At 42.0% G+C, this 18,032-nt stretch overlaps 1 protein-coding gene across 1 annotated transcript in view; it reads right to left on the bottom strand.

Moving 5' to 3' along the window:
- The window catches only part of LOC308676256 (arf-GAP with GTPase, ANK repeat and PH domain-containing protein 1-like), a gene marked incomplete at its 3' end in the record, with an annotated part of 320,681 nt that extends 306,988 nt beyond the window's left edge, over positions 1 to 13,693 (bottom strand). The window contains exon 1 of the mRNA XM_081342070.1: positions 12,921 to 13,693. Coding sequence (XP_081198196.1) covers positions 12,921 to 13,116 — 196 coding nt within the window. The 5' untranslated portion in view covers positions 13,117 to 13,693. The remainder of the gene's footprint in view (positions 1 to 12,920) is intronic.
- Positions 13,694 to 18,032: the final 4,339 nt, after the last annotated feature.

Raw genomic sequence — 18,032 nt, 5'->3', positions numbered from 1 at the left:
ACTTTAGCATTCCAATCCCCCATGATGATAAGGACATCATTTTTTGGTGTTACTTCTATAAGGTGCTGTAGGGCTTCATAGAACCGGTCAATTTCATCCTCTTCAGCACTGGTGGTTGGGGCATAGACTTGGACTACTGTGATATTGAATGGTTTGCCTTGGATTCGAACTGAGATCATTCTGTCATTTTGAGGATTGTATCCCAGTATTGATTTCCCTACTCTTTTATTGACTATGAAGGCTACTCCATTTCTTCTGAGGGATTCTTGCCCGCAGTAGTATACCTGATGGTCATCTGAATTAAATTCACCCATTCCTGTCCATTTTAGTTCGCTGATACCTAAGATGTCAATGTTCAGTCTTGTCATCTCTTGTTTGACCACGTCCAGCTTTCCTTGATTCATGGATCTTACATTCCAGGTTCCTATGGAGAAAAAATCTTTACAGCATCGGACTTTCCTTTCACCACCAGACATATCCACAGCTGAGCGTCCTTTCGGCTTTGGCCCAGTCGCTTCATTCTTTCTGGCGCTACTAGTACTAGCCCTCTGCTCTTCCCCAGTAGCATATTGGACGCCTTCCAACCTGAGGGGCTCATCTTCCAGCGTCATATCGTTTTGCCTTTTGGTACTGTCCATAGGGTTTTCATGGCAAAGATACTGGAGTGGGTTGCCATTTCCTTCTCCAGTGGATCACGTTTTGTCAGAACTCTCAGCTATGACCTGTCCGTCTTGGGTGGCCCTGCACGGCATAGCTCATAGCTTCATTGAATTACGCAAGCCCCTTCGCCACGACAAGGCAGTAATCCATGAAGGGGGAGGTACTAATACCGCTCTATAAAGCCTTAGTAAGACCACACCTAGAATACTGCAACCAGTTTTGGTCACCACACTATAAAAATATGTTGAGACTCTAGAAGAAGTGCAGAGAAGAGCAACAAAGATGATTAGGGGACTGGAGGCTAAAACATATGAAGAATGGTTACAGGAACTAGGCATGGTTAGTCTAGTGAAGAGATGGACCAGGGGAGACATGATAGCAGTGTTCCAATATTTGAGGGGCTGTCATAGAGAGGAGGGGGACAACCTATTTTCCAAAGCACCTGAAGGCCAGACAAGGAATAATGTATGGAAACTGATCAAAGAGAGATTCAACCTAGAAATATGGAGAAATTTTCTGACAGTGAGAACAATCAACCAATGGAACCGATTGCCTTCAGAAGTTGTGGGAGCTTCATCACTGGAAGCTTTTAAGAAGAGAGTGGACTGACATCTGTCAGAAATGGTATAAGGTCTCCTACTTGGGCGGGGGGGTTGGACTAAATGACCTACAAGGTCCCTTCCAATTCTATTCATCATCATCATCATCATCATCATCATCATCATCATCATCATCATCATCATCATCATCATCATCATCACAACAATAACAACAATAATAATAACAACAACAACAACAATAATAATAATAAAAAATTCTATTCTATTCTATTCTATTCTATTCTATTCTATTCTATTCTATTCTATTCTATTCTATTCTATTCTATTCTATTCTATTCTATTCTATTCTATTCTATTCTATTCTATTCTATTCTATTCTATTCTTTCACAATTTGGTGGAGACTTTTAAAGCAGCAGCCCCCAACCTTTGGGGCACCAGCGAGCAGTTCTGTGGAAAGAGGTTTTTCCATGGACCGGAGGAAGCATGGTTTTGCATGCTGCCTGCATTCTGCGGATGGGGCTTCACTTGTTTGCAGGGCCTGGTTTCTGGCATGCCACGCCCCTGTGCCAGTCCACAACCTGGGGATTGGGAACCCCTGTTTTAAAGGATATTAAGTTTGCAATCCACACTTTCTGAACACTTTTGGAAATGTCTATTAATTGTTCTAATGATAGAGAGCTTTACAGCCAGAGGTTTGAAAAGTCTTTATCAAGTGAATTTATCTTCAACTCTGAACAGAGAAATTAATTAGAATCTTAAGAACTTTTAAAAAATGAACAGCAAAAATCTAAAGATTTTGGTCTAAGAAAGTTATAAATAAAGGGTGCAGATAAATTTGAAACATAAGACTTCTTTCAGTACTATAAGATTCTGGAATTAACTAAAAAAATAAACAATTTCTCATGGGAAACAGATTTATTTTGGTTATCCTGCCAATTGCAAGCTCTAACAAAAGATAAGTGATGATTTTAGAAACTGCTGACTAAAGAGAACTATAAATTTTAAGTAGAAAAAAATAAGCCTGATATCAATTAATAAGAGACATAGAAATATTAGAAATATTATAGGAGATCCTTGAAGAGTGGGGTCAGAAGTTAGTAAATGCAATGCAGCTAGTCCCAAACAAATGACCATTTAATGACCATTCAAAGTTACTATGGCATGAAAAAAGTTACTTATGACTAGTCCTAACGATTAGAACATCACAGCATCCCAGTGTTCACATGAATTAGGGTGTGTGGCACCCAGCATGTTATTTACCAAGGTTGGAGTGTCCAGGGGTCACATGACTGATGTTTTATGGATTTGCTTATATATAAAGGATGGGATAAAAAATATCTGTTTAACCTTATAGGAGGTAAAGACTCATTAAATTTGTTTATACGTATTGTGATGAAGGTTGGAAATTACATCTTTAAAATAGTCTTTTCTTTTTCCTGAGCTGATTCTTTTGTTTTCTCTTCTCTTTTTCTAAGCTTAGTATTATTTTTTTACTATTTAATTAAAATTCTTAATACAATGATATTAAAAGAAGAAACATGCACAGAAGAATAGATCAAGGACAGATAACAACATCCATGTATAAAGTAAATAGGTTGATGAGAAAATCATCAAACAATTAAAGTTTGCAGCAATACATGTTACTATGGCAGAGATTTTGCAATATATTACAATAATGTATTGCTCACATTATAATGGTGCTTTAATTAATAAACCAGTGACTATGTGTGTATATATGTGTATGTTTGTGTGTGCATGTGTGCACTCTCTGTCTGTCTGTCTGTTGGCCATGTGAGATTGGACACACAAGGAATTTGTTTCTCAAATGTAGACTGAGAGCATATGCTCTCAGTCTACATTCAAATATACAGTACATATAAACATACAAACATACAGTGTACATATAAACATACAAACATGCAGTGTACATACCAACATAAGCTCTCAGTGTACATACAAATAACAAATTGATAAATCATAAGACGCCAATAGGAGAAGATAATAGGAAAGATGAGAAGGATAATAGCAATACAGCCCTACTACATCAGTAAATATCTTTAGGCATAAGACAGTGCTGTGGGAATTAGGTGTTTATCAGGGGAAAAACTGTCTTTGTGTCTAGCTGTTTTGGCATGCAATGCCCTATAGTGGCATCCTGAGGGTTGAAACAGTTTATGTCCTCTTTCTGGCTCATGCAATATACAGGTCCTCAATGGAAGGCAGGCTGATTGCAATTGTTTTTTATGCAGTCCTAGCTCTCTATTGAAGTCTGTACCTGTCCTGTTTGGTTGCTGTGTCAAACCAGACAGTTATAGAAATACCGTAGATTCCGGCATAAGACTACTTTTTAACCCATGAAAATCTTCTCAAAAGTCAGGGGTCGTCTTATACGCCGGGTGCTGAAACTTTAGGGACAGGGCTGGCTGGAAAACCTGGAGTGGATCTTCCATTTAGTCTGCACAGGAAAAGCGGGACCAATTGGAGTAGAAGCTGCAGTCTGTGATTTTTTACAGGCTGGGGTCTGGGCTTTTTTCCTTCTAAAGTTGAAGAGCAGCTGTAGGCAGGTGGGGAATGCAAGAGCAACTTGAAAGGCAGGTGGGGAATGCGTAGCCAGAGCAGCAGCTTAGCTCTAAGGACACATTTGACTCAGGAACTGGGCAGGCTGGCTGGAAAACCTGGAGCGGATCTCCCATTTGGTCTTTTTTTAAAATCCCATTTATATCCCACCCTTCTCCGAAGACTCAGGGCGGCTTACAATTTAAAGCACAAATCAATGTGCTTAGCAATAGCCTTCATTCTATGTATATGCCTGCCTATTAGAGCTTTCACCCCACCCCCACAAGCAGCATTATTACAAAGTCAGCTTATTGCTCCCAACAATCTGAGTCCTCATTTTACCTACCTCGGAATGATGGAAGGCTGACTCAACCTTGAGCCTGGTGGGATGAGAACCTGCACTAATTGCAGGCAGCTGGGGTTACTTAAGGCTCTGCGCAGGGAAAGCTTTAGAGTGAATTAGGAAAAGTGAAAAAGTGAATTAGGAAAATAGGAAAAGGGTTGCTGGAATTGGGTACGTGTAGTTTAACGAAGAGAAGGGTGAGGGGTGACACGATAGCAGTGATCCAATATCTCAGGGGCTGCCACAAAGAAGAGGGAGCCAAGCTATTCTCCAAAGCACCTGAAAGCAGGACAAGAAGCAATGGATGGAAACTAGTCAAGGAGAGAAGCAACCTAGAACTAAGGAGAAACTTCCTGACAGTTAGAACAATTAATCAGTGGAACAACCTGCCTCCAGAAGTGATGAATGCTCCAACACTGGAAGTTTTTAAGAAGAGACTGGACAGCCATTTGTCTGAAATGGTATAGGGTTTCCTGCCTTAGCAGGGGGTTGGACTAGATGACCTCCAAGGTCCCTTCCAACTTATTATTATTATTATTATTATTATTATTATTATTATTATTATTATTATTATTATTATTATTATTATTATTATTATTATTATTATTATTAAGTTTAATCCACTTGCACTGTTTTATGTTTACATGTTTGATGACAAACAGCCTTATGTTTATAAGTGACAGTTTTCCTACTAAGTACCTGCATGTCATAAGCATTTGAATTAAAATTACCATATTAAAATCAAATCTGATGTTTTTTAATTTTTATTTGGTGTGCGTTGGAAGAGGGGTAGTCTTATACGGCGAGTATAGCCCAAACCCTATAATTTAACAGGAAATGTAGGGGGTCGTCTTATATGCCCAGTCGTCTTATACGCCGGAAAATACGGTACTAATGACAGACTCAATAATTCCTGTGTTGAACTGTATCAGCAGCTCCTTGGGCAGTCTGAGCTTCTTTGTTGTACCTTTTTAAGACTCTTCACATTTAAAAAATAAGTTGGAAAAGGTGTTTTGGACTTTTGCAAGGTCCACTCATGTTTATGCAATTTTTAAAATAGTGTGGAAACTCCCCTCCAAAGTATCTGGCTGGTTTAATAGACAACAGAATAATAGACATAACAGCTGCATTAACATATTCATTTCTTTGTTTCATTGATTGATTTCTAAGCCACTATTGTTATACAACTCTCAAAGATAAAGATAACATTACTGGAAAGGAAAGCACAGCACATTATAGATAGTCACATTAAAAATAAATGATAAGATTGATATGTTAATGGCTTATTATAAGTTTAGATAGAAAATAAAGGGTAAACATGGGAAGTCTAGAAAAAGGACTATAGCTCCTAAAATAAAAGTGAAATTAAGCAAGACTAGCTCAGAGAAAGCAAGATTACGCCAAGCTACTTTTCTGAACAGGAGAAAAATCAAACAAATAAAATGATATTTCAGCCAAATTCCAAGCATCTGTTTTTTACAGTGACAATATTTTTGTTTCTTTTAAATCTTTCTGCAATAAGCCCCATTAAACTATTTTAAATTATACTACTTCCACAAGCAATAGCCTTCTAGCATAGACTGAAATGCCTTCAATAAAGAAGACCACGACTGCCATTATAAGAGAGCCTCTTTCTTTGCTGTTGATCTCCAAAGAATCAACTGCCAAACTATATAATACATCTCATTAGTTATAAGGAATAAAAATAAGATCAACTTTCATAAGTCACCAATACGTGCTGTAACCAGATTCCTGGATGTTCCAAAGCACCTCTTCCAAATCCTGTCTGAAGAATCTCAGAGAACTAGTTCTTATGCCCATAATTCAACTTAAGCACAGTGCACCACTTAAAGACAAAAAAAGGACTCTGGAGACTTATGTTTTAAACATATAATGTTAGTTCTTTTGGACTGATATGTTTATGCTAAAGTTTTGCTCTTAGAAAATGCTGTAACCTTCACTTAGCACATTGTCAGGACCCACCTCAATCCACATCTTAGGAAATAAGAACTCTTGGATGCAAGTTTAGTCCAAAAGGAAAATGTTTACTAGGATGGAATCGATTGTGGCAATACAAGACGGAATCTAACAAAGTTACATTTCAATCCTATATAAAGCATTCCCATTTCAGCCCCTCCCCTCATCCATTTGGTCAGATGTCAGGCCCTTCCATGGGAAAGGGAACTCTCCTTGGTTTTATGGTTATTGCTTCCTTTTTTGTTCAAATGTTCCCTGTTGTTTGAAGATGCCTAAAGTCTATCCTCTCCCCCCGCCCTTCGGAGAGATGGCAGAATCCCCAGAATAAGCACATTGTTCTACCTATACATTTATGAAATGTGGTATAAATGGATTCTGACATTCGGCTCTCCTTTCAGAAAAAAGATGAATCCATCTGTGGGGAAAGAAAACATATAAATGTTAGCCTGGTTTGTTCGGATATTCTGTATGAAACCTCTTAAGCAACTTAGGTGGTTTAACATGGAGTTTGTTAACCCACTCATTTTCTGAGGAGGGGAGGTGTTTCCATGCCACTAAATATTGTATCGTTCCATGGTGTTTTCTGGAATCTAAGATTTCTTTCACTTCAAAATGTTGTTCTCCTTCCACCATGATGGGTGGTGGTGGTGGTGGGATTTTTGCTCGTAGTGGTGATTGTTGTTCTCTCTTTAATAGACTGCAGTGGAAGGTTGGGTGTATTCGTCTAAGATTTTTGGGTAGTTCTAATTCAACTGTTACTGGGTTTATGATTCTTTTAATTGGAAAGGGTCCAATATATTTTGGTCCTAGTTTTTTACAGGGTTGGAGTGATTTCAGGTATTTTGTGGATAAATATACCATCTCTCCTACCCTAAATGGTGTGGGATCGGTTCTTTTTTTGTCTGCCTGTGTCTTGTATGCTTTTCTGGCATCTTCCAACGCTTTCCTAACGATTGGCCATGTATTTTGTAATTGAGCAATCCATTCCTTCAGATCAGGGATAACCGGTTCTTTTGGGGTTAGTTCTGGTATTGGGTTGAAACTCTGGCCTGTAGCTACTTGAAAAGGAGTGTAACCTGTGCTTGAGTGGACTGCATTATTATATGCTACTTCTGCAAAAGGCAGTAGGTCCGCCCAGTCGGACTGCTGAAAATTAATAAAGCATCTCAGATATTGTTCAAGTATATTATTAAGTCTTTCAGAAGCTCCCTCTGTCTGAGGATGGTGACTAGATGACAGTCCTTGGGTGGTTCCTAAGACGGATAAAAATTCTTTCCAAAATGCCGACGTAAATTGCACCCTTCTGTCAGATATGATGCGTTGTGGTACCCCGTGCAATCTGTAAATATGCTGTACAAAAAGTTTTGCTAATGCTTTTGCGGTCGGGATTTTTTGGCAAGGTATGAAATGTACTTGCTTAGAGAACAGATCTGTGACAGTCCAGACTACAGTGTTTCCATTACTTTCTGGCAGTTCTACGATAAAATCCATGGCTATTTCTTTCCATGGGGCTGAGGGGTTTGCCACTGGTTGTAACAGACCTGGCGGTTTCCCTTGCAGTCTTTTGGCCATCGCGCAAATTTGACAGCTACCCACATAGCTTTCTATGTCCTTTTTCATAGATGGCCACCAAAATTGCCTTTTAGTTAAGTGTAGGGTTTTTACAAAGCCAAAGTGTCCTGCTAATTTTGTATCATGGCACAGTTGCATGAAATTGATTCTCTGTGTGGCAGGTATATATAGCTTCTCCCCTACCCATGGCAGTCCATCTTTAATTGTGCACACATGTCTATTTTTTCTGGAACCATTCATCACTTTCCAAAGACTTCCTGAATTCTATTCCAGTTTGGCTATCTACCTTCGGCTTCATTTTTTCTTGTGCCCTGGTGGTGACTGGTGCTGCCAGCTGTTGTTCCGGTACAAGTGGTTTAAAGTCAGTAACTATTGTGCTGTTATATTGGGGCATGCGGGATAATGCATCTGCCAGGAAGTTCTTCCCCCCTGGTAAGTGTTTGAGAGTGAAATTGAATCGGTGAAAATGTTGGGACCAGCGGGCTTGCTTAGGAGTGAGCTTCCTGGGCGTTTTTAGTGCTTCCAAATTTTTGTGGTCTGTCCAGACCTGGAAAGGTATTTTATTTCCTTCTAAAAATTGGCACCATGTTAGTAATGCCCACCTCAACGAGAATGCCTCTTTTTCCCATATTGGCCAGCGTTGTTCTGTTTCTGTGAGTTTTCTGGATGTGTATGCGCATGGTTGCAACGTCCCCCCATCATTTTCTTGTAATAGTACGGCTCCTACCGCTACATCACTCGCATCTGCCTGTATTACAAAAGGTTTGTCGGGATCTGGGTGTTTTAGGACAGGTTCAGCAGAAAAAAGTCTCTTTAGCCTCTCAAATGCTGCTTGACATTCCATTGACCATTTCAGAGGCTGGCTGGGTTTCACGGGTGACCCCCCCCTTCGTTTTCAACAAATTTGTGAGGGGCATGGCTATTTGGCCAAATGCGGGGATGAATTGGCGGTAGAAATTTGCAAACCCCAGGAAACTTTGTAATTGCTTCCATGTGCAGGGGGGGGTGCCCACTCTAGTACTGCCCTGACCTTCTCAGGGTCCATTTCGATGCCCTCTGGAGATATGCGATACCCCAGGTAGTCGATTTTTTCCTGATGGAATTCACACTTCGATAATTTAGCATATAAATGGGCAGCTCGCAACTTCTTCAGGACTGCTCTGACTAGTTTGATATGTTCCTCTTTGGTTTCTGTGAAGATAAGGATGTCATCGAGGTAAACCAGGACCCCCTTATATAGGTGCTCTCTCAGCACGTCATTAATTAATTGCATAAAGACTGCGGGGGCCCCTTGCAGTCCGAATGGCAATACTTTGAATTGATAGCACCCCATTGGGCAGTTGAATGCAGTCTTCCATTCGTCTCCTTCCTTAATCCTAATACGGTAGTATGCTTCCCTCAGGTCTAGTTTGGTAAAAATCTTTCCTTTCGATAGGTGGGATAGCATATCCTTCATTAGGGGAAGGGGGTACAGATTACATTCACTAATTGTGTTCAAATTTCTATAGTCCACAACCAAGCGAAAAGACCCATCCTTCTTCTCCCTGAACAGAACTGGCGTGTCCACTTTGGGTTTGGCAGGCTCAATAAATCCTCTTTCTAAGTTTTTCTTTATGAATCTTTCCATTTCTGCCATTTCCCTTGGGCTCATGACATACATCCTGGGTTTTGGGAGTTTTGCCCCAGGTTTGAATTCTATGGTGCAGTCTGTGGGGCGGTGGGGGGGAAGCTCATCTGCTCTTTCCTCGCTGAAAACCTCAGTCAGGTCCCTGTATTCTTCCGGTATCTCTGGTAACCCTTCTCTTTCCCCACCGCTGCTGTCTCCTCCCTCTGGGTTGGGGGGGGTGCTTTTGGAGTCTAAGTTCTTCTGCCCCCCCTTTGGGAAATTGAGTTCTGCTGTCCTCCAGTTTATCCCGGGGTTCCATTTCTTCAGCCATTCCAGTCCTAGAATCATTGGGCATTCCATGCCTGGGGCCACTATAAACGTTATGTCCTCCTCATGGGGCCCCAGTGATAGGTGGATTGGTAAAGTGGCTAGGGTGGCTGGTCCTCCCCCTTCTATTGTCCCATCTAATTGACTAAAAGAGATTGGTTGTTTTAGCTTCCTCACTGGGATGCTCAATCTCTCCACCAGCGTTGGGCTGATAAGGCAGCGGATGCACCCAGAGTCTATCAGAGCTTTTATTTTGGCTGCTTCAGGCATAGGGGAAGCTAATATAGTCACTGTCTTAAGTATGGGTGGAAGGGGTCCACTTACCAATGGTTCTCCCTCTGAGCTGTCTTCCGAGTTGTCCGCCGTCCCTGCGGTGCAGGCCGGAGTCCAATCCCAGTTCCTGGCAGGAATTGTGGACTCTACAGCCTCTGTCCCCTTCATGGAAGATTCTTTTGTGTTGCCTTGGGGCTTCCCCGGCTTCCTGGAGGATGATGCCTCTGGTTTTCGTGGGGGGGCTTTTGAACGACATTCTGCAGCACGGTGGCCCTCTCTCCCGCAGTTGAAGCAACCTGTTGATTTTTTGGCTGTGGCTGGTGGTTTTTCCCCCTCGCATGTTTGCTCGGGTGGCAGGTGGCCCCATGGTTTTCCTCTGCGGTGTCTCTTCAGTAGGTCTATTTCCACTTCCTCCGCCAGGATGTACCAGTCGTCGAGATGGGGTGGGTCTCCTCGAGGCAGGCAAGCATCATACAGGTCGTAGTTTAGGCCGTCTTTGAAATGGCTGAGGAGGATGTCTTCTGGCCAGTTCAGCTTGCTGGCAATGGCTCGGAATTCATGGGTATAATCAGCCACTCCTCGCCTTCCCTGCCTCACCGTTTTGATTCTCTCCCGGGCCTCACGGTCAGCCAAAGGATCCTCGAACCGCCGCCTCAAAGATGACATGAATCGGTTGAAGTCATTGAGTTCTGGGGCGTTGGAGTCATGCAAGTTCACCACCCAGTCTGCAGCCGTCCAGGGCAGATTGCACAATTCGGATGCGTGCTTTGTCACTGGGGATGTCCCGTCCGTACTCTTCCATGTAGCTGAGGACTTGGGTTAGGAAAAATCCCAGTCGTGATGGCTCCCCCTTGAATTTGACTTCCAGGGGCGGGAGTCTTTGGCTGGAGCGTTGTCTGTGCCGGGGCCGGTATCGCTCCTCATCCTGGTCCCCGTCTGTGGTTCTGGGGTGGGTGGGTACTGCTGAGGCAGCAATTCCTGTTCCATTGGATGGCCCCGGGGTTTCAGGTGTTGGATCCCCTCTGTTACCTTTCCAGTTACATCCCCAGGCGCTGCCTCGGTTGCGATTTTCAGCTCTCTCCTCCCTCAGTGAGCTCAGGGTTGCTTTCATCAGATCAATGGCCTTTTCCAGGATCCGCTCCTCCTCACTGGCGTGCAGGGAATTCTCCATCTCTTGCCTCCATTCCGGTTGGTGGTTAGTCTGCCTCAGGGTCGCTTCTCCCGAAGCCTTTTCCCACTCACTTTTCCTTCCAACGCCCATCGACCATCGGGGTTTTCGGTTGTACTGCTCCACCGCTTCTTCCCCGGGGGAATATGCTGCTTCAGCGTCCCATTGTCTCTGGGATTCCATTTGGGGGGAAGACTCCCCCTCCATGGGGCTTCCCTCCTCTCTTGCTTCGTTGCCAGACATTGTATTTGTTGCAAAGTCCCCCGGTAAGGTTTTCCCTTCCAGGTTGACTCTTAAAGCAGATTCCGTCTACTGTCAGGACCCACCTCAATCCACATCTTAGGAAATAAGAACTCTTGGATGCAAGTTTAGTCCAAAAGGAAAATGTTTACTAGGATGGAATCGAATGTGGCAATGCAAGACAGAATCTAACAAAGTTACATTTCAAACCTATATAAAGCATTCCCATTTCAGCCCCTCCCCTCATCCATTTGGTCAGATGTCAGGCCCTTCCATGGGAAAGGGAACTCTCCTTGGTTTTATGGTTATTGCTTCCTTTTTTGTTCCAATCTTCCCTGTTGTTTGAAGATGCCTAAAGTCTATCCTCTCCCCCCCCCTTCGGAGAGATGGCAGAATCCCCAGAATAAGCACATTGTTCTACCTATACATTTATGAAATGTGATATAAATGGATTCTGACACACATTACAAAATAATCTTGATTCACACATTGTAATAGGCACACATTCAAATGATTCATTTGCCCAATCCTGAAAAGGCATTTATTTGTGTTTTGGGAAGAATCCAGAGAAAGAAATATTTGGGGTAATATTAAAAAGGCAGAATATTACATTTCCCCAAAGGATCTTAAAGGCAGAAATCCCCCCCCCCAGTCTCTCTGCCCAAACAGAAACCAGGTCTGCAGAAATGCAGATGTGAAAATCTTGTCAGAAAGATTGGAGCCAGAAAGCTTGGATTAGAAAGACAAAGATCCCTAGATTCAACAATACCTCACATGAAAAAAATCCAACACAGGACATAGCCATCAGCCCCAACCCAGGGAAGTAGGATATGACCTTTGGGACATAATAGGATTAACCCACCATCATCAGAATACCAGAAAGGCACACTCAGACTTAGGTCAAAGTTCATGCTATAGGAACAACTCCAAACAAAAGCTGAAGAAGGTATAAAAACCCACCACTCCCTACTACATGTGGTCAGCTTTCCCAGAGCCATTTGTCTGTCTGGCTCTGCTCTTCAATAAACTACAACTTTCTTTCTAAAGCAGTCTCCATTTTGTTTATTCCCAGCTTGGACTGGACCCTGATGAAGATTTTTCTTTCAACAGTGTCTTCCGAATACAATTTAAAATATTATTTCATAGTAATCTCTGTGTTGCCTCAAATGAACTTTCTATTGCACCAAATGAAGAATGTCAACTATAGAATAATTTGCAAAATAAAGTCTGTTTCCAGTCACAAAATTCACAATGACAATTCCTGCAAAGAAAAAGGCAATGTAGCAAAAAAAAAAAACCTTTGACACAAAATCACAAAAATTCAAGATGAAGTTCCATTCTTCTATCAGGTAATTTATTTCCACTTAATTCATGAGAATAAAGTAGATATGGAAGTAGCTTTAATTCTTAAAGATTATAGATGAAAGCATCCAGTTCAATTTAGAAGTTGGCTTGTTTCTTTAAAAAATACAGGGAGGACAACACTTGTTGTTGTTGTTGTTGCTCCAGGAGATAATGGCAGGCAAGTAGCATGATAACAAAAATCAAGCCCAATTCAAATCTGAATAAAAGTTCCTCCACCACTTAAGACACACTAGCATAAAGAGTTAGCTTCAACGATAACATAAAATAGATACCTTCAGCAGTTCCTGAGAAACCTTCAGCTTTAACATTGCTAGTGCTTTTCTTCCTACGATGCTTTTTTCTGTTTGCATGAGGGGAAGGAGGTGGGTCCAGTTTAGGACTTGTATTGCTAGATATACTTGGGCTGGAACACACAGAATCTCCCAAACCAGTATCTATAATTGGAGACAAGAAACCACAAGAAAACATGAATTATGAGATATTTTCACCTGCCTAATAACAAACAGCAAGTGCTGTGTTTAATGAAGATTAAATTATGAATAATTAAATGTTCATAAAATTAATGCATTTAAATAAAAAAGAAAAGAAAAAACAATAAAAGAAAAAAGAGGGGGGAAAATGCAACAATACATGTTTATGTGTTTCTTTGTGTGTGGAGAGTATGTTTCTGATATATGTGTATCAAAGTTTTTGACAAGTTTCAGGCTTCTGGGGGAAGAGAGCCAACTGAAGACAACTCCACAGACAAAAGGAGATGACAATTTGCAGCTTTGTACTAGGGAGCCAAAGCAGATCAGCTTCCTTTGATCTTTCTGGATTAAAGAACATGTGAAATTGCCCAAGCTGTTTCTCCTTACGATGGTTCTTTTTCCTTAAATTGTAACTTAAATTATTTAACTTAAAGTGTAACTCAAATTACACTTGCCATAAGTACTGCATACACTGGTTAGATTAAAGGTAAAGGTTCCCCTGCACATGCGTGCTAGTCGTTTCCAACTCTAGGGGCCGGTGCTCATCTCTGTTTCAAAGCCAAAGAGCCAGCGCTTATCCGAGGACGTCTCCATGGTCATGTGGCCGGCATGACTAGACGCCAAAGGCGCACAGAACGCTGTTACCTTTCCACCATAGTGGTCCCTATTTTTCTACTTGCATTTTTACATGCTTTCGAACTGCTGGCAGAAGCTGGGATGAGTAGCAGGCACTCACTCTGTTACGCGGCACTCAGGATTCGACCCGCCAAACTGCCGACCTTCAGATCGACAAGCTCAGCGTCCTAGTGAAGATTCTGGAGACAAGCCAAGCCACTAAAACTCCAGATACACCCATACTATACACTCTGAGTTCCAATAGTGAACATGATGAACATGACAAACTTCTATTAAATCCAGAAGCTTCCATTCAACAGAGCAAACCAAGGAAGATGAATCAGAAATTTCTATCCAAACAGAACACAGTAAGGAAGACAAAAAGGAAGAGCAAGGGCAGCATATCATGCTAAGAACAACAACAAAATTAAGAAGGCAGGCCTTGCCCTTTCTGGAATTGAGTATTCTATTACAAGTCCTATCCTAGGAATGAAACATGCAGACACCTGAAGAAAACTTTGCCAAATGTATCAGTGACAAGAAATAAAGTAGCTCAGATTTCCCCAAAGGAAAAAAAGGCATGTGTTGGTGATCAGAGTTTCACCGCTTAAAGGAACATAGCCAACAATTTGTAGACCAGACAAATTCTTAAGGGAAGGCATTGTTTTTCAGGTGCAAAGATTAAAGATGTGATGGAGAGGCACACCAAAATAATCAAGCTCACCCATTATTATCCCTTTCTCCTCTTTCATGTTGGGATGAATGATACAATGACCCTGAAAACAATTACAATGGACTGTGAGCAACTAGGCAGGATAGCCAAATAATTTGGAACAGGAGCACAGGTGATGATCTCATCTACATTTTCAACTGAAGGTCAACATCCAACGGGAGAATAGAGGATTTTAGAAGTAAATTGCTGGCTCAACGTATGGTTTGGCTTTCTAGACCAGAGGTCCCCAACCTTTTGGGCACCAGGGACCGGTTACTTGGAGAGAGGTTTTTCCATGGACCGGAGAGTGCATGGTTTTGTGTGCTGCCTGCATCCCATGGATGGGGCTTTGCTTGTTTGTGCAGCCCAGCTGCTGGCATGCAGTGGCCCAGTACTGGTCCATGGACCAGGGGTTGGGGACCTCTGTTCTAGACTATGGATTACATTACTTAAAGCAAGCGTTTCTAGCAAGGGATAGGCTGCAAGACAAGGAAGAATGTGTTTGGGAAACATCTAGCTCAGCTGATGTTGTAGCTTTTATTGAAACTTGGTGGGATGGAACCCATGATTGGAGCACACAATTAGAAGTGTATGTTCAAAAGGAGTAAATCCAGCAAAAGGTCATTGCATTGCATATAAGGAATTATTACACCTCCACAAAAATTCACAATACTTCACAGTATTTGGGTAAATATTAGAGGTAAAAGAAATGACTTTGTTAAAGGTCTGTACTACAGGCCACCGAACCAGCCAGAGGAAATAAATGAACCCTTTGCTAATCGGTTAGCTGAGGTGTGCAGCAAACACACCACTGTAGTAATGGTGTATTTAACTATCCTATGTTTAACTACCCTGACATCAATTGGGAAACCAATTCTGCAGGAAGTGGGATATCAAATCAAAATTTGTGAGCTGATGTGCCTAGGTTACAACTTTTAATATAAAAGGTAGAGGAGAAAACTAGAAAGATAGTTATACTGGACTTAATTCTTATTAATAGGGACAAAATGGTTGAGGGGGTATAAGTTATAAGAAGTTTGGGAGACAGCAACCGTGACATATTTGAATTCACCATAATGCAAGCATAGGTAACTAAACCAAGACAGACTAGTGTTTTAGACTTCAAGAAAACTGACTTCAACAAGTTAAGAGAGAGCAAAGAAGGATTCCAAGCATGTGTATCCTTAAAGGAAAAACAGTTTAAGATGCTTGGGAAACCCTGAAAAATGAGATAATGAAGGAACAAGCAAAAACAATATCAAAGGAAAAAAACAAAATAAAAAACACCAGTTGAGGCCAGCATGATTGCACAAAGAACTTTCTGATAAATTGAGGGACAAAAAGGTCAAATATAAAAAATGGAGAAAAGGACATATAACTAAAGCAGAACACCAACAAATAGCCTGAATCTGCAAGGAGGAAGTGAGGAAAACTAAGGCCTAGACTGAGCTAAAACTAGATACTAATGCCAAAAATAATAAACTAAGGTTTCTTTCAATATGTAAGAAACAAGAAGAAAGTCAAGGAAATGATAGGTCCACTAATGGGAGCAGATGGCAAGAAGGTAATAGGCAGTAGGGAGGAAGCAGAACTACTTAATTCCTTCTTGTTTTTAGGCAGAAGGAGGAAACAGCCCAAAAGCAACAACAAGGGAGACGGAATGTCTATACAAGTCAAAATAGGCAAGAAATTAGTAAGACATTACCTATCCACTCTAGATGAATACAAATCCCCTGGGTCAAATGGTTTATATCCCACAGTTTTGAAGGAGCTGGCAGATGTAATTTTGGAGCTACTGAATGTAATATTTCAAAGCTCATGTAGCATAGGAGAAATACCAGAGTACTGGAAAAAAGCTGATGTGGTTCCAGTCTATGAACAGGGTAGAAAAATGGATTCATGAAATTATAGGCCAATCAACTTGATCTCAATACCTAGGAAAATCCTGGAATCTAGAAATAAACAAAATAATTACTAAAAGCCAGGACGGGTTTCTTAAAAACTGTTTGTTTGCCCCACTTATAACCATACAACTGTAATGGGAGGGGGGAGGGAAGGCATTGGAACATAAGGGAGATTTGGGAGGTAAATTTGGAATGCAAGTGTGCTGACTGGAAGCCAACACCTCAAGGTCACCAGCTGGGAGGTAGACAGACTATTCCCAAAACAGAGAATGCAAATGATTGGTGGACAGTGGACAATGGGAGGTCCAGGAGAAAAAGGGAAAGTTTTCCTATTTGTTTTTGCAAAAAATCTTTAGAACTGGTTTTTTTACTTTGATATCCACATGGAATCTTCAGTAACTTTATAGTCTTGTAAAAAAATGTCCCAGGAGTTTCTTTTGCTGTCTAACCTAGTGGGATCATTAACATTAAGCTAGTTCTCATACAAATAGCCTACCTGGATCCGACTAAGAGGTCAATCCTGAGATGTTGGCTACAAGCAAAGACTCGGAAGAGAAGAAGAAGAAGACAGGAAAGGCCCTGGCTTGGTAAGAGCCAGCACCACCTCAGGGCTGAACAGGAGTGCAGCCAGCTAGTGTGCATCCAAAACCTAAGACTGAGAAGTCTGAGCAACCGGCCACAGCCACAAAAGAGTGAGCAAGGGACGTCCCATACCAGGAGATGAAGACCTGCTGGGTAACAAATGTGGGCAAGGCAGCAAAAGCCAAAGACCCCCTTCTCCCTTCTGGAGTCAACGTGGTCCAAGGTGGCAGGTGGAAAGCGAAGCAGCTAGCCAAATGGGATGACCTCACTGAGTGGAAGCTCCAATTGCCGGGTGCAGCCCATATATGGAAAGATTGAGAGAGAAGTTTAGAGGGATGGAGATTTAAGCTGTGGCAGCACGGGAGTTGCAACCACTGTTAGTGGGTTGGGAGTTATGAAAACCCCAGCAGTCCTGGCTACTCCTTCTCCTCCTATTTTTCAGCTGGTGGCACTGGCAGCAGTGGCAGCAGGCTTCATCACTCCTCCTCCTCCATCACAGCTGGTGACCCAGGGGCCCCAGCCATGGTTGGAGCCCTGGCACAAGCATCTGCAGCCAGAATCCCAGCACTGACACTGCTGGTGGCAGCTGGTACTGTCCCAGGCATTCATCCTGGTGCAGGAGGAGCATCACCCCCTCACCCCCCGTGGCCTCTTTCAATGGGTGCCCAAACTGCCTAGTCCATTTTCTGGCTCAAGCTTGGCACCACTTGAAACATTATAGTGATGTACCCAAAGAATGTGGACCAGGTACATGTTATCATGGATAACCTGAAAGAGACCGCTTCATAGTGGTTGGTGCTGCTGCATGATGAAAATGCCCCAGAGCTGGACAACCTTGACAACTTCATACAAGCCCTGCAAGAACAATTCAAAAATCCCATGGTAGCTGGGATTTCTACCGCCTGACGAATCACTGGGGAGAGTGGTCTGAACTCTTTTTTGTGTACCATTTCTGAGGGGGACTGAATAAGCAACTGTACCAGAACTGCCTACCGCAGGAGGTGCCGCACAAGGTAAGGTTTTGGTTATAGAATATCAGGATTTAAAAAAAAAACATTGGACTTTGAATGTTAAGATTTTGAATATTTTTAAGATAAATCT

Source organism: Vipera berus (genome assembly GCF_964194415.1).
Source record: "Vipera berus genome assembly, chromosome: 1".
Lineage (NCBI taxonomy): Eukaryota > Metazoa > Chordata > Lepidosauria > Squamata > Viperidae > Vipera > Vipera berus.
Note: the sequence above shows the minus strand (reverse complement) of the source record. Positions and strands in the feature narration are given on the sequence as shown.